General features: G+C 42.8%; 1 protein-coding gene across 4 annotated transcripts in view; it reads left to right on the top strand.

Annotated features, from left to right (window-relative positions):
* The window catches only part of jakmip2 (janus kinase and microtubule interacting protein 2), a 277,735-nt gene that overhangs the window by 150,534 nt on the left and 104,897 nt on the right, over positions 1 to 22,304 (top strand). For all 4 annotated transcript variants that reach the window (XM_087995064.1, XM_043704011.2, XM_087995065.1 and 1 more), the window contains 4 exons: positions 583 to 1,080; positions 14,121 to 14,321; positions 16,580 to 16,678; positions 21,960 to 22,106. In XM_087995064.1, the coding sequence (XP_087851190.1) occupies positions 583 to 1,080; positions 14,121 to 14,321; positions 16,580 to 16,678; positions 21,960 to 22,106 (945 nt within the window). The remainder of the gene's footprint in view (positions 1 to 582; positions 1,081 to 14,120; positions 14,322 to 16,579; positions 16,679 to 21,959; positions 22,107 to 22,304) is intronic.

The following is a 22,304-nucleotide window of genomic DNA, read 5'->3' as shown; positions in this document are numbered from 1 at the left end:
CAAGTGGCAGGGGATCAGTGCCCTAGTCATAGAGATGTACAACATGAAAACAGACCCTTCAGTCCAACTTGTCCATGCCGACCAGATATCCTAAATTATTCTAGTCCCATTTGCCAGCATTTGGCCCTTATCCCTCTAAACCTTTCCTAATCATCTGCCTATCCAGATGCCTTTTCAATGTTGTAATTGTGCCAGCCTCCACGACTTCCTCCGGCATTCCATCCATACGCTGCACTCGATGTGAAAAAGTTGCCCCTTAGATCCCTTTTAAATTTTTCCCCTCTCACCCAAAACCTATGCCCTCTAGCTCTGGACTCACCCACCCCAGGGAAAAGACTTTGTCTATTTATCCTATCCATGCCCCCAGTGATCGTATAAACCTTCTATATTCTTTGACATATTGCGATTGGATAGTTTGTATCTAACTGAGCCTAATGATTCTTTTGGAACCTAACACCTCTGAGCCATGTACTGACATTTCACCCTTCAGTGTTTCCCTGCAGTTTTATTCCCCCAGTGTGCTGCTTTTGTTTTCTTGATTGGGATTCTAATTATTATTTTTGGTGTTGCTTTGTTTCCAAGGTTAGTAAACTCGAACGGGAAAAAGTGCAAGAGGTGAAACGTATCCGAGAGCAGGAACAGCACAAGCACACGGCAACCGTCACGGACCTAAAAAGCAAACTCCATGAGGATAAAATGAAAGAGCTGCAGTCTGTCCGTGAGACATTGATAAAGCAACATGAGCAGGAACTGGCTCGCACTGTTAAAATCAAAGACAATGAGATTCAGCGATTAAAGTCACTTGTGAACGCACTGCGAGATGGTAGCAGTGACAAAGTAAGAACAGCATTGTTTAATGAGGCCCGGGATGAAGCCCGGAAGATGTTTGACTCTGAGCGCTTGAAACTGCTGCAGGAGCTGAACGAACTGAAATCCGCCAAGAAACAGGTGGAAGAATCGCTGAACAACATGATCCAATCCGATAAGATAAAAGCTGGAAACCTGAGAAGTGAGCACCAGTCTCACCAGGAGGCCATTGCCAAAATCAAATGGGAATCTGAGAAGGAAATCCGAAGGCTGGTGAGGAACATTCATTTCCTGACTATGGCGATTGCCAATGTCCCTCTGATATTTGATGGGTTTGCTATTATCAAGGATTGGGGTATTGACATCAAGGGTTCCATGAGTCAAATATTAAAAGGGATGTGGAGAAAAATCCTGGTAATTTTTTTTTTTGGGGAGTTATTATGATCTTTTGGACATTAGATAAACACATGAATATGCGAGGAATGGAGAGATATGGACTATGACCAGGCAGAAATGATTAGGTTAGATTACATTACAGTGTGGAAACAGGCCCTTCGGCCCAACAAGTCCACACCGACCCGCCGAAGCGCAACCCATCTATACCCCTACATTTACCCCTTACCTAACACTACGGGCAATTTAGCATGGCCAATTCACCTGACCTGCACATCTTTGGACTGTGGGAGGAAACCAGAGCACCCGGAGGAAACCCACGCAGACACGGGGAGAACGTGTAAATTCCACACAGTCTGTCGCCTGAGGCGGGAATTGAACCCGGGTCTCTGGCGCTGTGAGGCAGCAGTGCTAACCACTGTGCCACCGTGCCGCCCACAAAGTTTAATTTAGTTTAATTTGGCGTCAATACTTGTGAAGCTAGAAGAACACAGCAGGTCAGACAGCATCCGAGGAGCAGGAGAGTCAACATTTCACGCCGAAACCCTTCATCAGGGCCCTGTCTGGCCAGCTGTGCTCTTCCAGCCTCACATCTATTGACTCTGACTTCCAGCATCTGCAGTCCTGACTGTCTCCGAGTTTAATTTCGCAGCTTGTTCAGCACAACATTTTGGGCTGAAGGGTCTGTCATGTGCTGTTAAACTGGAAGACAAAGGAGCAGAAACTAGACCATTCAGTCCATTGAGTCTGCTCTGCCATTCCATCATGGCTGCTAGGTTTTTCCACTTCACTTTTCCACTTTTCCATTCCATGCGCCACCGCCCTTGAACTCCACCCCTCCCAACGCAACAAGGACAGAACCCCCCGGTCCTCACCTTCCACCTCACCAACCTCCGCACACAACGTATCATCCTCCACCACTTCCACCACCTCCAAACGGACCCCAGTACCAGAGATATATTTCTGTCCCCGACTAGTGTTCTGAAAAGATCATTCCCTCTGCGACTCCCTCGTCAGGTCCATGCCCCCCCACCAGCCCACACCCCACTCCTGTCACCTTTCCCTGCCACTGCAGGAAGTGCAAAACCTGCGCCCACACCACTGCCCTCACATCCATCCAAGGTCCCAAGGGATCCTTCCACATCCATCAGAAATTTACCTGTACCTCTACTAATGTCATCTACTGCATCTATTGCACCCGGTGTGGTCTCCTCTACATCGGGGAGACAAGACGCCTTCTTGTGGATCATTTCAGAGAACATCTCTGGGACACCCACATCCACCAATCCCACTGCCCCTTGGCTAAACACTTCAATTCCCCCTCCCACTCCCCAACGACATGCAGGTCCTGGGCCTCCTCCACTGCCAAACTCTAACCACCCGACGCCTTGGGACCCTGCAACCACATGGGATCAATGTGGATTTCAACAGCTTCTTCATTTCCCTTCCACCCCACATCATCCCAGTCCCAAGCCTCCAACTTGGCACCGCCCTCCAGACCCGTCCATCACTCCCCCTCTGACCTATCACTATTACCCTCACCTTCATCCACCTATCACTTTCCCTGCTACCTCCCTCCAACTCCACCCCCCATTTATCTCTCAGCCCTGGCGCACAAGCCTCATTCCTGATGAAGGGCTTATGCCCAAAACGTCGACTCTCTTGCTCCTCGGATGCTGCTTGACCTGCTGTGCTTTTCCAGCACCACACTCTCAACTCTGATCCCATCTGTAGTCCTCACTTTGTCCTCCTGATAGGTTTTTCAACCCCATTTTCCTGCTTTCTCCACATAACCTTTGAACCTCTTGGCAATCAAGAACTTTTCTACCTCTGTCTCAAATATACTCAATGACCTGGCCTCCACAGCCTTCTGTTGCAACGAATTCCATACATTCCCCAATCTCTGGCTGAAGAGGTTTCTCCTTACCTCCTTTCTAAACGGTCTTCCCTTTACTCTAAGGCTGTGCCCTCAGGTCCTAGTCTCTTCTGTCAATGAGAACATCTTCCTAAAGTCTACTCTGTCTAGGCCATTCAGTAGTCTGTAAGTTTCAATTAGATCCCCCGTCATCTTTCTAAACTCCATTGAGTATAGTCCCAGAGTCCTCAAACATGTGTTAAGCCTGTTCTATGTTCCATTTCAATTTTTAGATAGCTCTTAAATTATTTGAGCAAAGCACTGGTTCTCTAAATTGGTTCACTTCCTAAATGCTTGTTCTGCAAGGCAGTAGAGTCAAAACAGGGTGGTGAATCATAGGAATATATGAACAAGAGTAGGTAATTCAGTCCAATAAATCTGCTCTGCCATTTAATAAAATCAAACACATGATGCCTCTCACCCACCCTATCCCCATAACTCTTTTACAATATTGGTAATCGATCTCTCCTTTAAGCATATTCCAGGATCACATTCTGCAGCTTTTTGGGATGGAGAATCTCAAAGATTCACAACCATCTGTGTAAAATAGAGTCATAGAGACACTCAACACGGAAACAGACCGTTCGGTCCAACTCGTCCATGCCGACCAGACATCCTGAATTAATCTAGTCCCATTTACCAGCATTTGGCCCATTGTCATCAAGGTTCCAAATGGTATCTCTCCCATTTTTAAATTGTCCCCCCAACCCACCGGTTCTTCATTCCCCAACCAAGAGAATCACGTTGCCTGCACCTACCCGAACTATCGCTTTAAGTTTCGTTGGGAGCACCTGTCGTTCTTTGTAACTCCAAAGAATACAGGCCTACTTTACCTGCTCTCTCTTCATTGGACACTCACCATCCTGGGAGTAAGTCTGGTGAACCTTTGCTGTATACCCTCTATGGCAATAACATCTGACCTGAGACAAGCAGACCAAAACTGCACACAATACTCCAAATGTCATCTAATAAGCTCCTATATAATTGAAGCAGGACTCCCTTACTGCTGCACTCAACCCCTTGTGTGAGAAATGATAATTCTTCATTAGCCTTCTGCGTATCATGCTACACTTGCATGCTATTCTTCACTGGCTTATTGATAAGGACACCTTGATTTCTTTGTACATCAAACTTTACCACTGAAGAAATACTCCGCGCATCAGTGTTCCCACCAAAGTGGATAATCTCTCAATTTTCTTTCTTATATTCCATCTTCTGAGTTCCAGCCTTCTCGCTAAGCCTGGCTGAAATCTCTCTGAAGCTGTTTTACATCTTCCTCATAACACACATTCTCGCTTGTATCATCTGCAAATTTGCAAATCATACATTTATTCCCCACATGCAAACCATTGATATATATTGTGATTAGCTGGGACGCACATAATAATACTTGTCACATGCAACTAGTCACAGCCTGACAATGTGAAAATGACTGACTGTTTTAAGTCCACTCTGCTTCCTGTCTGTTCACCAAACATTGATCTATGGCAGTGCATTACTTCCTATCTTATGTCCTTTAATTTTATTAATGAGTCTCCTTTGGACAACATTATCAAAAGCCTTCTGAAAATCCAATTATACCATGTCCATTGACTCCCCTTTAATCTATTTTGCTAGTAACATCCTTAAAAAAACTCCCATGATTTTCCATTTGCATCCCCAGCTGAATTTTCCCAATTAGATAATTATTATCCAAAACTCCAGTTCTCATATCCTTTATAATAGAGTTTGATGTCAGGCTAACAGGGCTTAGTTCCCTGTTTTCTGTCTTGTTCTCTATTTAAATAGTGGGGTGACATTTGTTACTTTCCAGTCTCCAGACATCATTTCTAAATGTCGGAAGACAACCATCAATGAATTGATTAAGTCCACAGCCACCTCTTTCAACACTCTGGGATGTAGAATATCAGATCCTGGGAACATGTCAGCCCTATTTCCATTAATTTCTGTAGTACGTCATCCTAGTAATATCCTTCAATGTTTCATTCTTCAGATGCCACAACATTGAATTCTGCAACGCCATGTTCCATCACATTGTCAGATGTGTAGTGAATGCTGTATTAGCTGAGACATGCGATAGGCATCTATACAGTGTTGTCTGAAAACAAAAACATGAGAGTTTTATTTTTCATTGTGTTATTTTTTGGGTTGGGACTACATGCATACAGTATCCAGAAAAGGAATTCATGAAGGTTATTCCAAGTAAATAAAGTAACCACTGGAACAGAATTATTTATCTGACAGAGCTCTCAGCAAGTTAAATAATAACTTGCCTTTATTAGAGATTCCTGGCTGTAACTATGGTGATGAATGATCCAACTGAAAAGGTAATAGGAGAGATGAGTGACAAAAGATGTCCTTAGTTAACAAAATAAACTTTAGGGTTCTGAGGAAGGGTTACTTGACCCGAAATGTAAACTCTGATTTCTGTCTACTGATACAGCTGACCTGCTGAGCTTTTCCAGCAGCATCTGTTTTAGTTTTCAAAAATAAAACTAAACATGGACGGGTTGGACTGAAGGGTTTGTTTCTGTACAGCTCTATGTACAACTCTACGTAAGCTCTTACAGAGCATTTTATGATAACCATGGCATTACGTCTTCTATGAAAAATACATACAGGCACTGCCCTTATGAATAGCCTTGAACTGTCCATTTCGTTCATTTTATGACACAGTTGGGCACTATTCCATACCATGCAATAAGAGAACCAAATTTCTTTCTCAAATATTGACTGTCTCATACAGTTATAAAATTGTTGAATCAACTTTTTATTATATTGGTGAAGGCGTGTGAAAATGGTTGTCTGGCGAATTTTCAGTCTCAACTAATTAATGCATTTAACAGCCTCTCTGACATAGCTTTACCACCACAAATGATGAAAGGAATCAGATTAACAGTTACGTTGATCAAAACATAGAAAGGACATGCCTCTACCTTTTCCCCTTGCTGCCCTGTGATCCACGTGGGAGCATTTTGCAATTACTGCCCTCCTTTTGGTGTCGTCAATTGGGCTCTGCACTTTCCCAAAGCTAAAATCATTCAACTCGATTTGTGGAGGGTTTCTTCTGATCACTGTCGCTGATGATGGATTGGCAAACGAAGAAAAAAAGGGGTGAGCTACTTTATATCCCCGAGAATGTTGGTGACATATTTTTCCAACAAAAAAATGTCGAGAGACACCAAGTGATACATCTCCATCATGAATTAACTGAAAGAAAGTAACATAAAGGCTGCGTGTATTTTAATTGCATTGGAAAAATCAAGCAGGCACTTTTTAAAAAGCTGTTTATGCATGTGGTAATATATACAGAAAAAAAGGTGACTTGCTTGAATATGTTATAGCTAACCTCACTTTTCTTTTGCATTATTGATCTTATGTTGCTTTTGACCTCTCTGGAAAATGATGGATGACACTGCTGCATGTTTATACTTTCAGTTACTCTCCAGTGTTTCACAATGGTCCAGGGACCAGACACAGGAGAGAGTTTATTTATGCCTTTTGTTTTCCTTAAAGATTGGCAACTTGCCCAGGAGTGACCTTGGTTTACGAGGTCAGGAATACTGATTAGTGATGCCCACATTGGAGTGCATAGTAAACACATACAATTCTTCTGTGCACACTTATTTTATTTGTTAACTTTTGCAACACGCTGTAGAGTCAGACAGCACAGAAACAGACCCTTCAGTCCAACCGGTGCATGCCAAACATAATCCCAAACTTGTCCCACCAGCCTGCTCTTGGCCCATATGCCTCTAATCCTTTCCTATTCATATACTTATCCAAATGTCTTTTGAACGTTGTAACTGTACTCGCATCCATCACTTTCTCAGGAAGTTCATTCCACATGCGAACCACCCTCTGTTGTAAAACAAAATTGCTCTTCATGTCTTTTTAAAATCTCTCTCCTCTCATCTTAAAAATGTGCCCCTGAGTCTTGAACTCCCCCATCCGAGGGAAAGGCAACTACCATTAACACTAGCTATATCCCTCCTTATCTTATAAACTTCTATAAGGTCATCTCTCAACCTCTTATGCTCCAGTGAGAAATGTTCCAGCCTATCCAGTCTTTCTTTAGAACTCAAAATTTCCATACCCTGCAACACCCTGCTAAATCTCTTCTGTTCAGTAATAACCATGCATAAAGAGCACTACATCAGCATAATTTTATCCCTATAATGCCTACCTTATAAACCAAGTCAAAGTTCTTTACTACAAAGGAATGGTGCATTTGAAATGAATCCAGTCGGAGTTTCTAAGTATGGATGATAGCCATAATGTGTGACATTAAATGTCTGAGGAGACTGAAGGGGGATCTTGTGGAAGTGTATAAGATCATGAGAGGCATGGATAGGGTGAATGCACTCAGTCTTTTTCCCAGGGTTGGGGAATCGAGGACTAGAGGGCATCAGTGGAAAAGGGACAAAACTGGAAAAAAATATTTATAGACTGCATTCAGTACAGAGATGAGGTTTAGACCTTTTCAAAAGGTGAGAGGTATTAAATGTATTGTATAAAATGTTACAATTCTTTTCATAGAAATCATAAAATCCCTACAGTGTGGAAGTAGGCCATTCGGCCCATCGAGTCCACACCAAATCTCTGAAGAGTGTCACACTCAGACCAACCCCCATATTCTACCCCTTTCACCCTGCATTTCCCGAGGCTAACCCATCTAGCCTACACATTGCTGGACACTATGAGCAATTTAGCATAGCCAATTCACCCTAACCTGCACATCTTTGGATTGTGGGAGGAAACCCACGCAGACACTGGGAGAATGTGTAAACTCCACACAGTTAGTCGCCTGAGGCTGGAATCGAATCCAAGTTCCTGGCACTGTGAGGCAACAAGGCTAACCGCTGAGACACAATCCAGAAGGAGCTTTAAGGGTGCTAGTTTAGTTATAGAATTAAGTACAGAAGTCTAGAACCTTCCTTGCATTTTTCTAAGAATAATATTTTGCCCTGAATATTAGAAAAGCAAAATACTGTTACTGCAGGCAATTGGTCATAAAACGTCCTGGAGAAACTCAGGAGGTCAGGTGACATCTTTGGGGAGTGGAACTAAGTAAAATGTTGTCTGGTCAGTATCCCTTTGAAAGAGGATAGAGGGCATAAAATAATAGCCAACAGACAGACTCATAGTGCAAAGCCTAGGGGATTGGGAATGAGTGAAGTTGACAGACAATACCTGTCAGGGGGAGGTGTAATGACAGGATTGTGAATAGCTGTCCAACAGTAAAGAAGGACAGGAATGGTGAGGAGGGGGGATGAAAAATTAAACCAGTAGTGAAACATGAATCAAAATAGTGGCAGAGGTTACAGTGTAAAGTTATTGAACCTGATATAAATCCAATTGTAAAGTACTCCATGTGAAGGTGATTTATTCCTCCTTAAGCATGTCATAGAGTCATAGAAATGTACAGCAAAGAAACAGGTTCAACTTCGGTTCAACTTGTCCATGCCGACCAGATATCACACCCTAATCTGGTCCCATTAGCCAACACTTGGCCCAGATCCCTCTAAACCCTTCCTATTCATATGCCCATCCAGATGTCTTTTAAATGCTGTAGTTGTACCAGCCTCCACCACTTCCTCTGGCAGCTCACTTCATACACGCACCACCCTCTGTGTGAAAAAGTTGCCCCTTTAGGTCCCTTTTACAACTTGCCCCTCTTGCCTTAAACCTATGTGCTCTAGTTCTGGACTCTCTCACCCCAGGGAAAAGACTTTGTCTATTTATCCTATCCGTGCCCCTCATGATTTTATAAGCTCATCCCTCAGCCTCTGATGCTCTAGGGAAAACAGTCTCATTTGAGCGCTGGAGCAAGATAAGGTCAGAGTGGGTGCAAAGGGGAGAATTGACATGATATAAGAACATTGGAGCAGTAGAGCCCATTCAGTCCCTTAATCCTGTTTTGCCATTCAACAAGATCATGGCTAATTTACCTCTCGGCCTCAACTCTTCTTTTGTGCCTGCTCAGCCTAACATCTTTGATGTTTATAATATCAAGCTATCTCCTATATAAATTAACTCAGTGATCTAACCTCAGTGACAGTTTGGGATAGAAAATTCCAAGCATTTACAAACTTCAGGGAAAAGCAATTCATTCATATCACAGTTTTGAAAAAGTGTTCCTTATTCTGAACTGTGTCCCCTGTTTGAGATTCCCCTTGTAGCGGTAGTATTATCTGAATATTCCTGAAGAAGGGCTTATGCCCGAAATGTCGATTCTCCTGTTCCCTGGATGCTGCCTGACCTGCTGCGCTTTTCCAGCAACACATTTTCAGCTCTGATCTCCAGCATCTGCAGACCTCACTTTCTCCATCTGAATATCTACCCAATCATGCCCTCTCAGAATCTTGTATTTTTTATTAAGATCACTCTTCATTATTCTAAATTCTAATGAATAAAGGACCAAACGTTTTAGCTGTTTGCCAACCCATTCAAATTAAACAATGAATCAGCAATTGAATCTCTTTTGAATTGCCTCTAATGCCAGTATATCCTTCTTTAAAATCTGGGGTCCATAATTGTACATAGTACTCCAGGTATGACCTCACCAACAGCCTGCAAAATTGTATCAGGACTTCGCTATTTTTAATCTCCAATCCCCTAACAATAAAAGCTAAAATTAAATTTCTTCTCTTAATTACTCACTGCACTTGCATGATTAATTTTCACCTCTTATGCACAAGAACAGCTAAATCCTTTTCCGCTGCACTTTTTTGATGTCTCGTTCCATTCCAATAACTGTCTGCCTTTTGATTATTCTTACCAAAGTGGATGACTTCACGCATTCCTACATTAAATTCTATCTGCTGATCCCCAATCCATACTAATACACTATCCTCAAATCATGAGCTCCCATCTTGTGCAAGAATGTTTAGGTGGCCACCCTACTGAAAATCTACAAATCCTAATACCTTACCAGTTTCCCTTTATCAATTCTGTTTGTTATATTCTTAAAGAACTCTCAAATTCATCAAACATGATTTTCGGCATGGTGGCTCAGTGGTTAGCACTGCTGCCTTATAGTGCCAGGGACGCAAGTTCGATTCCACCCTCAGGTGACTGTGTAGAGTTTGCGCATTCTCCCCATGCCTGTGTGGGTTTCCTCTAGGTGCTCCAGTTTTCTGCCACAGTCCGAACATTTGGAGCTTAGGTGGATTGGCCATGCTAAATCACCCTGTAGTGTCCCTGGATGAGTAGGGTGGTTATTGTGGATATGGGGTTATGGCGGTGGGATGCTCTTCAAAGGGTCAGTGCAGACTCAATTGGTCAAATGGCCTGCTTCTGCACTGTTGGGATGCTATGATACTTTCACATGTTGACTCTGTTTGATTGTCTTAAGCTTTTCAAATTGTCTTGCCATTTCTTTCTTAAGAATGGATTCTAGCATTTTCTCCAGTGAGATATGTTAGGCTAACAGATCAAGAGTAATCAGGGCATGGAATGCCCTGTCTGCAACAGTAGTAGACTCACCAACATGAAGGGCATTTAAATGGTCATTGGATAAACATATGGATGATAATGGAATAGTGGAGGTTAGATGGGCTTCAGATTGGTTTCACAGGTTGGCCTGTACTGTGCTTTATGTTCTATTTTCTTGCTTTCTATCTCCCTCCGTTTTTCTGGAACAGGGACATTTTAATGACTATCCACTCCAATGTAACCATCCTCAAATCCAGTAGGTTCTGGAAAATTTCAACCATCACCTCTGCAACCTCTGTTACCATTTCCTTATAAAAACCTTGGATACAGGTCCTCACTATTCCCGCTGGTTTGTCAAATACTTTATCCCTCATGATGGAGGCTGTTACAAGATCTTTCCTCCCATTAGCACCTTGATTGTCAGATATGTTTAGCGTCCACCATCATGAAGAACAATATTGATTTAAGTTTATTATTTCCCTGTTATTAAATCCTCCACACTGAACCACTCTTATTTTATACAAGTGTTGGAACTCCTAATTTTTGAAAAAATGATTTTGCCAATTTCTTTCATAATTGAGACTTCCATAGTGACAGGCGATTGGAAGCTTATGCTCATGATTATAGATTGAATGGAGGTGTTTCACTGTTACTCAGTCTGCATGTGCTCTACTCATTGTAGAGGAGATCACATTGTCAGCAGCAAATGCAGTCTATTAAGCTGAAAAGATACACAACCACTGCTGAACCAGCGTGGCATTTCCATTTCTGGCACCAGTCAGCTATATGGATTTTTGATTGCCAATTGAGAAACTTTTTGTCACAACTTTACACCTATTTGGTGTTCCTCAATTTCATTCTAATTCGAAATCAGTATAGAAAAATTTGAGCTTTTCATTTTACCAGCCTCAATTCAAATGAAAGAACTATTTTCAAGACCCAGCTGAATTTACTGCTGTCCAATTTCTATTTAAGTATAGGAACGGGTTTACAGAATAAAAGATATTTTCCGTAAGAAATACACGTCAGAGGCAATTCACAGCCTTCACATTTCCTTAGGGGTTGCTCTTGGAAAGTCTTTGCCTTCATGGTGTATTTTGAAGTAGTCTTCATGTTCAACTGTTGCTTGATACATCTAACCATTTATGCAAATGATACATTTCACTATTACAACTCTGCCTCAGTCTGTATCATTATGATGTAGAGGTGCCTGTGTTGGACTTGGGTGGAGAAGGTCAGAGGTCAGCCAAGACCAGGTTATAGTCCAACACGTTTATTTGAAATCACAAGCTTTCGGAGCGCCGTCCCTTCACCTGATGAAGGAGCAGTGCTCCGAAAGCTTATACTTTCAAATAAGCCTGTTGGACTATAACCTGACATCTGTGTGACTTGTGACCATATCATTATGGCCAGGCAAGGAGGGTGTGAATTAACTTCCCTTTTTTTCCAACCTCCTCAAATTAACACAGCGATGTTTTTTTTTATTATACTGGCCTACCTCACTTCAATTTAAAAAAAAGTTAATTACTTCGCCAGAAACTCCAAGAAGCAAATCACAAGTTTTTCATGAGTGAAAGACTGAGTAATTCTGTTACCTCCTGTCCCCACCAAAAAAAGGACATGGCACAAACACAAACACAGGTACAAAGTTTAAAAATGGAAGAATGTCCAGTGCAACATGGATGATACAAGAACATGGATATTTAAGACCTCAGGGTGTCTTCATATTTTAACCTGAGACCATGTTTGCTTGGCTACGTCAGGTATTTTCTGTCCAATTTGTAATTACCAGGTTCTTCATTCTTCAGGAGGCTGAGACGGCGTAGCAGCCTTCCCCAATACCAGTTGGAAGTCAATCTCCCTGCTCTGTCAGAAACAATAGCTCCCTACAATATAGCTGATTTGTGCATTATAGTGTCTGAGTTCTTTATTTTCTGACAAGTTGATCACAGCCAATGTGCTTTTTTTTAATCTCTAACACGTATTTTCCATAAAGATAAATGAAACAAGAGCTAGAGATCCACTTGACAAGTTTTAGTCTCTTTTGATAAGATGCTCTTAGTTACTGTTTCATGCTTATTGATGGATTTGTGAACTTGATTCAACCTATGCACAGGTGATCACTGTGCCCATTTTTAAGTCAACGTATTCTTTCCATTCCACTAAAGTCCCTAAGTATCAAAGTCCGATGATGGAAGTCCAAAATTGATAACCCTTATTTTACCACCATTGTGTTGACATGTTTATTGGAATGAATACTGTATACACGGGCAGAGTTATTATCTCTGGACTGTTAATCCAGAGAAAGTGAGGACTGCAGATGCTGGAGATCAGAGTCAAAAGGTGTGGTGCTGAAAAAGCACAGCCGGGAATTCCTGATGAAGAGCTTATGCTTGAAACATCGATTCTCCTGTTCCTCAGATGCTGCCTGACCGGCTGTGTTTTTCCAGCGCCACACTTTTTGACTGCTAATCCAGAGACCCAGGCAATATCTCGGGGATCAGGGTTCAAATCCCACCAGAGCAGATGGTGCAATTCAAGAAGAATCTGGAGTCAAATGTCTAATGACGACCATTGCTGATTGTTGGAAGAACCCATATGGGTCACTGATGTTCTTTCGGGAAGGAATCTGTCATTCTCACCCAGTCTGGCCTGCATGTGACTCCAGACCCACAGCAATGTGGTTGACTCTTAACTACCCTCTGGGCAATTAGGAATGGGCAATAAATGCTGGCTTTGCCAGTGACGCTTTCATCCTGTGAATGAATAAAGGGAAAAAACACGCAGCAGGTTTTACATCACTTCCCTGGAGATCATCACCACCCAGATATGTCTCAAATATGAATCAGACTGTGGCCAGACAATAATGAAAGACCTATCCCTGACCTATATGAGGTAATGATTCAACTTTATGGCATCCACCCAGTCTAAACCCTAATACCTGTGGACAAATGATTGAGTGTTCGGCAAAACATTGTCCCTCGCAAATGCACAGATGTATTAAAAATATAAATGTATCAATGGATTCTCACGCCAGTACTGAGAAACAAAACTGCACAATGACATTGGGAATAGATTTGTGTATCCCACTAAGAAAAATTTTAATAGCACAAGCTTTGAATATTGTCTTTACTGACATAAACTGGACAGCATGGGCAGCTTGTTTGTGATTAGATTCTAGAGTGGTTGTGTTGTATTTTCTTGCTGAAATTACTTACAGTGCAAAATTAAGACTGATGCTAGAGACAAGGTCCATACACAGGAGCAGAAATTAGGCCATTCAGCCCATCGAGTCTGCTCCACCATTCAATCATGGTTGATAAGTTTCTCAACCCCATTCTCTTGCTTTATCCCCATTACCCTTGATACTCAAGAACCTGTCTTTAAATATACACAAAGATCTGGCCTCTACAGCCTTCTGTGGCAATGAATTCCATAGATACACCACTCTCTGGCTGAAGAAGTTTCTCCTTACCTCCGTTCTAAAAGGTCTTCCCTTTACTCTAAGGCCGTGCCCAGACGGAGACTGCACTGACTCATGGTATTTGCTACCTCTTTGTGTTTCAAGATGGATGAGATTAAAGCTAAAGATCGAACTATCTTCTCCCTGGAAAAAGAGTTAGAGGTGCAAACAGGTTACACACAGAAGCTTCAACTCCAGAAAGAGGCACTCGATGAGCAGTTGTTCCTGGTGAAGGAAGCAGAATGTAACATGGGTGTGAGCAGCCCGAAACGCGAGGTCCCAGGCACCGATCGCCCAGGCAGTCCGGTAAGCAATGCAAACATTCGATGCTTTTGAGAAATACCATTACTGCTTAGGAAAGGAAAGCTTGTATTTATATAATGTCACCTCTATATTATATGCATCACAAAATAATGGAAGTGCATTCAGTTATGCAACACCCATCATCAACTCAGAAGGAAACATGAACTGAACAATAAATTAATCGACTTTTAGATATATTTGGGAGGGGTTAGCCAGGATACTGCAAGATTGCCCTCTTCTGTGATCAGTAGAAGGCCATCTTTAATTTCCAGCAATTTACTGCCTGCATCTTAGTGAAACAGCACCACTCCCATCAATACAGCACTCTCTCCACTTCGCTGAAATGCCAATCTAGATTATGCTGTTACACTGTGGAATGGGGAGAGCTTAACTCTTACACAGAAACATAGAAGATTGGAGCAGGAGGAGGCCATTCGGCCCTTCGAGCCTGCTCTGCCATTCATCACGAATATGGCCAATTATCCAACTCAATGGCCTCATCCTGCTGTCTCCCCATAACCTTTGATCTCATTCGTGTAAAGGGTTATATCTAGCTGCCCCTTGAATACATAAAATGTTTTGGTATCAGCTACTTCTTGTGGTAATGAAGTCCACAGGCTCACCACTCTTGTGGGTGAAGAAATGTCTCCTTATCTCCATCCTAAATGGTCCTTCCAGAGTGTGACCCCTGATTCTTGAGGTTTATGGAACATGGAATACCATGTGATCTGAGAAAGATCTATTATATGGGGATTTCCATTAAGCTGAGTGTCAGTATATTTAGGTTATAGTATTGTTATCCCTGAGCTATAGATTAAGGGAATTCAACCTCACCTACAAGGTCCTGACCTACAAGGTCCTCTCAACAATGCATTATCAGATAATTTCTTCCTTTGCTGTTTGCTGGACAGTGGTTCCTGTTGGATTTATGTGTGTAAAAGATAGGAATGACAGAATCAGAGTAATCTGCTGTGGGTGGCTGGTCCAAGTGTGGTATTTTGAGAGTGACCTATTAGTAATATTGGCCTTTGGGATGACCTGGTGCTCTGGAAGGTACAATTTCCTTGCAGGTTCATTCTTCTGTTGGAATTGAATGTGCATCAAATATGCAAAATTCGTAGTTTTTGATCCATTTTGCTTTTAAAACATGCATTTTCAAATATTATTTTTTGGCTAAAGTGAGCAAGTGCAAGATTTAGTGTAGAAAGCATTATTTGAAGGTGCAGTGTTAGTCTCTGATGCAATATTAACAAACTCTGGCTTCGCACTGATTTATTTTCTAATAGGTCCCTCACGTTTACATTCAGAAAAGTTGTATCCAGATAAAGCAATTACTTTCTAAACCAAAGTTCATTGTTTGTACTGCACGATCAACTCTGCAATATAATCTCCCGATGATGTCCCCCTTTAAAAATAAGGCAAATGAAATGTGTCCTTTCCCCTCAGATTGATGCAAAGTCTGAGTTTGTACAGATTAGAAAGTATCAATTTGAAATTAAGTGCACTATTTGCCTAACTGTAACAATTGTGGATAAAATGGAGCAATAAACATTTTGCTTGAATTTCTTATTGGAGTTTTCAATTTGTTTTCTGCATTTAGCTGCTTGCTTGATTCTTGAACAGTCAACAGCCATAATGAGCAGAAGCTTGTCAGTATAAGCACTCCCTGAGCATTCTGGTCTCCCTGCTGTGGGAAAGATGTCATTAATTTTGAAAGGGTTCAGAAAAGATTTACAAGGATGTTGCCGGGGTTGGAGGGTTTGAGCTATACGGAGAGGCTGAATAGGCTGGGGCTGTTTTCCCTGGAGCGTCAGTGGCTGAGAGGTGACCTTATAGAGATTTATACAATCACGAGGGGCATGGATAGAGTGAATAGCCATAGTCTTTTCCCCAGTGTAGGGGAGTCCATAACTAGAGGGTGTAAGTTGAAGGTGAAAGGGAAAAGATTTAAAAGGGACCGAAGGTGCAACTTTTTCATGCAGCGGGTGGTGCGTGTATGGAATGAGCTGCCAGAGGAAGTAGTGGAGGCTACTTCATTACAACATTAAAAAGGCATCTGGATGGTAAATGATTAGAAAGAGTTTAGAGGGATATTGGGCCAACTGCTGGCAAATGGGGCTAGATTAATTTAGGATATCTGGTTGGCATGGCGCATTGGACCAAAGGGTCTGTTTCCGTGCTGTACATCTCTATGACTCTGACTCTACTGCTCAGCTGCATTGCACTGTTTTGTTATTATTCTGTAATATCCTTGTACGCAGGACCTGCGGAGAAATCAACGCAAGATTGCAGACCTGAACTCAACAATTCGGAAACTAGAGGATAGGAACACGCTGCTGGTAGATGAAAGGAATGAACTCGTAAGTGATTGAAGTTGGAAATCTCTTTGCATATTTACGATCATGGGTCAGAAATCACACCTCACCCTCCTCCAGCGCCCCAGAGTCCCTGGGTTTGAACAAGCTCATGAGAAGCATCCCATCCTAGTTTTGAGTGACAGACTTGTAACATTATGTGTCAGCACAACTGACAACAGACTTCTCCTGTATCTTTGGTATATCCTACCCCACAGGGCTGAGGTGGCTCTGTCATTGTGGTGATTGATAGACATCTAAATTTTAAACACATTGTGGGGTTTGGGGGTAATGTGGACTATGGCCCTACAGGGAAGGAAATGTGCCACCCTCATCCGGTCTGGCCTCCATGTGACTCCAGCCCCACAGCAATGAGGGTGTCTCTCATCTGCCCTCTGAAACGGCCTGGCAAGTCACTCAATCATGACAAACTCTAATGCCGTTTTGAGTCAACATCTAGCAAGTGGACTGCTGTGGTTCAAGACGACAGCTCACCACCACCTTCCCAAGGGGCAACAAGGGACAGGTAATAAATGCTGGGCCCAGACAGCGACTCCCACATCCCACAAATGAGTAAAAAGACAAATCCATGATTGTGTAGAATGGCAGAGGAGACACAAGAGGCTGCATGGACGATTCCTAGTTCCTGCCTTTCACGACGCACTGAACTGTCATCCTCAATTATGTAATGGCAATTGGGAGCAAGGCTTTTAATATCATTGTTTCTAACTCAGGCAATAATGCCATCGTTACCAATCTGCTAGTGAATAACTAACTCAGTCAAAACAGTCAGTCTCTCACGATCTTTCTATTTTGCATGATACAGATACTTAAAGGATAAGAGATTTCTCATGTTATCAATATGTGGCCTGAACCAGACTAAACCTTGTGTTGCACTTTGAGCTCAGAATGCCTCCAAATAAGAGTTTTTCTCCAAGTCCCATTGATTCCAGTTTTGCTCGGGCTCCTTGATACCACACTCAGTCAAATGCAGCCTTGATGTCAAGGGCTGTCACTCCCACCTCACCTCTGGAATTCACCTCTTTTGTCTGTGTTTGAACCAAGGCTATATTGAAGTCAGGAGCGGAGTGTCCCTGGCAGATTGCAAACAGAGTATCAGTGAGCAGGTTATTGTTGAGCAGATGCTGCTTGATAGCAGTGTTCAACACCCCTTTCATCACTTTATTGCTCATCAACAGAAGTCTAACGGGACTGTAATTGGTCAGAATGACTTTGTCCTGCTTCTTGTGTGCAGAACATACCAGGGCCATTTTCCATATTATTGGGTCGATTCCCAAGTTGTGACCACACTGGGTTCTGCAGCAGAAGTCTCCGTACTGTGGCTGGAATGTTGACAGGATCCATAACCAGTACTTCCAGCCATTTTTGTTATCACTTGGAGTGAATCAAATTGGCTAAAGACTAGTGTTTGTAACACTAGGGACCACTGGAGAAGGTCAAGATGGATTATCCAGTCAGCACTTGTGGCTGAGGATTGCTGCAAATGCGTCAACCTTGTCTTTTGCATTGATGTGCTGGGCTTCCCCTACATTGAGGTTGGGGATATTTGTGGAGCCTCCTCCTCAAGTGAGTTGTGTAATTCTCTATCTCCATTTATGACTGGATATGGCAAGACTTCAGAATTTGGATCTAATCCATTACTTGTGGTATTAGTCCTGTCTCTCACTTCCTGCTTCCATAGATTGGCATTCAAATACTCCTAATTTACAGCTTTACCAGGTTCACACCCAATGTTTAGCTCTGCTTGATCTGCTTCTGGCAGGAGACCACCATATTGCTGTGTGTATGTAGTCACTTATAGACCAGACCAAGTAGGGTTTATAGTTTTCCTTCCAATAAAAGGGATTAGAGAACCATGTGGTCTTTCTGTAACAAGCAACAATGTTTTTATGGTTATCATTAGCTGAGACTAATGTCCTTTAGGGAAGGAAATCTGCCATCCTTACCAGTCTGACTCACATATGACTCCAGACCCATACAATATTAACTCTTTACTGCCCTCCGGGGCAATGGCGGATGGGTCATAAATGCCCATCCCTCTTCCCCATCCTCCCTTTCCCCTCTCCTCCCTCTCCCCTCTCCTCCCTCTCCCCTCTCCTCCCTCTTTATCCCCTTTCTTTACCCTTTCCCTCTTCTTTACCCTCTCTTCCTTTCTTCCCCTTCTTTCTCCCCTCCCTCCCCTCTCCTTTTCTCCTCTCTTCCTTCCCCCTTTCCTTTCCCCCTTCCCCACCTTTCCTTTCCCCCTTCCCCACCTTTCCTTTCCCACCTCTTCCTTTCCCCCTCTTCCTTCCCCTCTTCCTTCTCCCCTTTCTTTTTCTCCCTCTTCCTGTTCCACCTCTTTCATCCCTCTTCCTTTCACCCCTCCCCCTCCTCTTACTGTTCCCCTCCTCTCTTCCTCCTTCTCCCCTTTCTTCCTTCTCCCCTATCCCCAGTCCCATTCCTTTTTTCCCTTGCACCTCTTCTTTGTCCCTTGCCCCACTTTCCCCCCTTTCTTTACTCCTTTCCTCTTTTCCTTCCCCTTCCTTCCTCCTCCCTCCTTTCTTCCATTCACCCCTCCCTTAACTCTTCTTTTCCCCTTCTCTCCTCCTTCCTTTCCCCCCTCCATTCCTTCTTCCTTCCTTTCCTCCCTCCCCGCTTCCTTTTCCCCTCCCTCCACCTTTCCTTTCCCCCCTTCCCCTCTTTCTTTTCCCCTCCCTCCCTTCTCCCTTTTCCCCCACCCTCCCCTCTCCTTTTTCCCCCTCCCTCTACCCTTCCTTCCCCCTCCCCTCTTCCTTTTACCCCCTCCCTCCCCCCTTTCTTTTCCCCCTCTCTCCACTCTTCCTTTCCCCTTTCCTCCCCTCTTCCTTTTCCCCTTTCCTCCCCTCTTCCTTTCCCCTTTCCTCCCCTCCTCCTTTCCCCCTTCCTCCCTTCTTTCTCCCTCCCCTTTCCCCCCTTCTTTCTCCCTCCCCTTTCCCATGCCCACCAGTCGAAATTTCACCTTTGTTAAAAGTTCTTCAGAGTGCACTTCAGTCTTGAGGTGCCCCCTCCCTCTCACATATTGATAGTTCTACCCTCTAATCTCAGGCTTCCTATTGGCTACCTAACCTGGTGAACCTGCCACCATCTTTAATTGGGAAGTGATCACGTGGCCACAAACTTATGAAAGCTCAGAATAGACTTTTGTTCCCTGTTTGCCCATGGGATGTGTGTATGGCTGGCAGGGGCAGCATTTATTGCTCTATCCCTTGAGAAGGTGTGACACATCTGACTTCAACTAGCAGAGAGTTATCCAGTGACCAAACTCCCAACTCCCGAAATCAAAACCATGAATGGGCTTGATCGAATAAGTGGAGACAAACTGTTCCCGCTGGTATAAGGAACAGGAACATGACGGCATAGATAAACAGTGATTTACAAAAGCAAGAATGAAATGAGAAGTAAACTTTTTTTTTTCTCTCTGCGAGGGTTCCCAATATGGAAAGCAGTGCCTGGAAATGTGATGTGGGTAGGTTCAATTGGAGGGCAGTAAATGTTTGTTTGGATAAAAATAATGGGAAGATGATGAAAATCTCTGAACCTGTCTGTTTTGAAACGCAAACCCAGGAGTATGCCTTTCATCGGGCCTGTTGCGTTGCCTGTGTTATTGACTGGGACAGACCACTCAAAACATTCTTCAGTTTGCAACCCAGACCATAACTTTGCAATTTGTTTCAGTAACTGTACAGTGAACATTACCCGGAGTGAGGTTGACTACCAGGTTTGAAAACAGACAAAAATGTATTCACAAGATTACACAATGAAGTACAAAGAGCAGAATAAAGAACCCCTACAGAACTCAGTCTATCCAAACTAGACTTAATTATGCTGTTCCGAATATACACAACAGTCTCAATAAGCAAACCCCCTTTAACAGTAAAACTGGAACAAATGCTTATGAGTTGAAGTTAGAAGGACAGAAGGGGAGGGCGAGACAGAGAGAGAGAGAGAGAGAGAACCTGTATCCACACAGCTGAGCTCCTAACTAGTTCTGGATTGAACTGCTCAGCTAGAGAGCTGACTACTCCCCTTTCGTTATACAGGTCACTTCTAAAACATGACCACAATGGCCTGAAGTCTAATCTGTTTACATATAAACAAAAGGCCTCTCAAAATCCTTTTCATCTCTGTACAAACTAGTCACCTTGGAGCCGGGAGGGTTTTATGACCCCTCTGGGGAAAAAAAAATCAAGGACACAGTATCCTTGAGAAAAGAAACAGCTTTTAGAAAAAAGAGACCAGCTTTGTGACACCAGTTACAACTGCTGATTCTGTTATTAAACATTTAAGAAAATGTTGATTCTTTACATTTAGTTGGATGCCAACAATATGGGATAAAGCAGGAGACTGGCACTAGGGAATGATTGTCACTTAATGAGTCAGTGCAATTGTGATGGGTCAAATGGTCTCCTCTTATGTTGTAACATTTCTGTCATTTTATATAACGTCTGCCATTTGATGTATTATAGCATTTCTCCAAATGCTGCAAGAGTAGAGGAAAATCAGAAGCATTCCTTGCTCAAGGAATTACTCATTTATATAAAAGAGTATGAACATCATTGAATGTATCATTTTGGTTAAGACTGTCAGGGGCCAGGGCCTCAATGTGACACTAATTTGGGGGTCCTGAGCTGACATCACCACAACATGAGGTAACATTTGATCAGCTGACCAATTAACAGCCAGGGTTTTTGTTCACTCTCCAATTAAAGATGGTAGCAAGCTCCCCTGGTTAGGTGGCCAATAGGAAGCCTGAGATTAGAGGGAGGAATGGCTGATGGAGGAGTGAGAGGGAGAGGGAGAACCTCAAGATTGAGGTGCACTGTAAAATGCTTTTAACAAAAGTGAAATTGAGGCAAATAATTCTATGGTTCCTCCATAATGATGTTTGGCATTTTCCCCACAGGAAATTAAACACATACCAAAGTTTTGACATGTAATGGGCCTTCTAAACAGTACCCGACTTAAGCACAAAGTTCAGTTCAGTTTCATGTCCGAGCCTAAAGATTATTAAATTGCTTCCACTGACATTCTTAACATTTCATGCAGAAGAATAGATTTTAAATTAGATTGTAGTTTATTGCCTGAATTTGAACAATCCTTACAACGTTGTTATTGACTGAATGGGCCCAAGGGAGCCATTGACTGGTGGGAACTGGTGGTAATGCCTGAGGACACCAAACAGTAGTGTGACAGGTTGGGAAGGAAACAAAAGGTCAAAGAAAATTAATTTTGAACTTGTGTTTCTCAGTTGAAGCGAATCCGTGAAGCCGAGAAACAATATAAACCTCTACTGGAGAAGAACAAGTGCCTGTCCAAGAGAAACGATGACTTAACTCAATCTTTACAACGTGCGGAGGAGAAACTCAAAGTACTTTCAAAGGAAAATACAGAAATGGTAATTTCAAAGTCTGGTGCATGTTTATTTCTCCATCTCCTTCACGTTCTGATCGCTCCCTTATAGGAAGGATATTATTAAGCTGGAGAGGTTTAGAAGAGATTTACCAGGATGTTGCTGGGACTGGAAGGATTGAGTTATAAAGAAAGGCTGGGACTTTTTTCACTGGAGTGTTGAGAGGTGACCTTATAGAAGTTG

This window comes from Chiloscyllium plagiosum, unplaced genomic scaffold, assembly GCF_037043375.1.
Source record: "Chiloscyllium plagiosum isolate Xiang-an unplaced genomic scaffold, Cpla_swu_hap1 HiC_scaffold_16, whole genome shotgun sequence".
NCBI lineage: Eukaryota > Metazoa > Chordata > Chondrichthyes > Orectolobiformes > Hemiscylliidae > Chiloscyllium > Chiloscyllium plagiosum.
The sequence above is the reverse complement of the archived record's forward strand: the minus strand, read 5'-3'. Positions and strand labels throughout refer to the sequence as shown.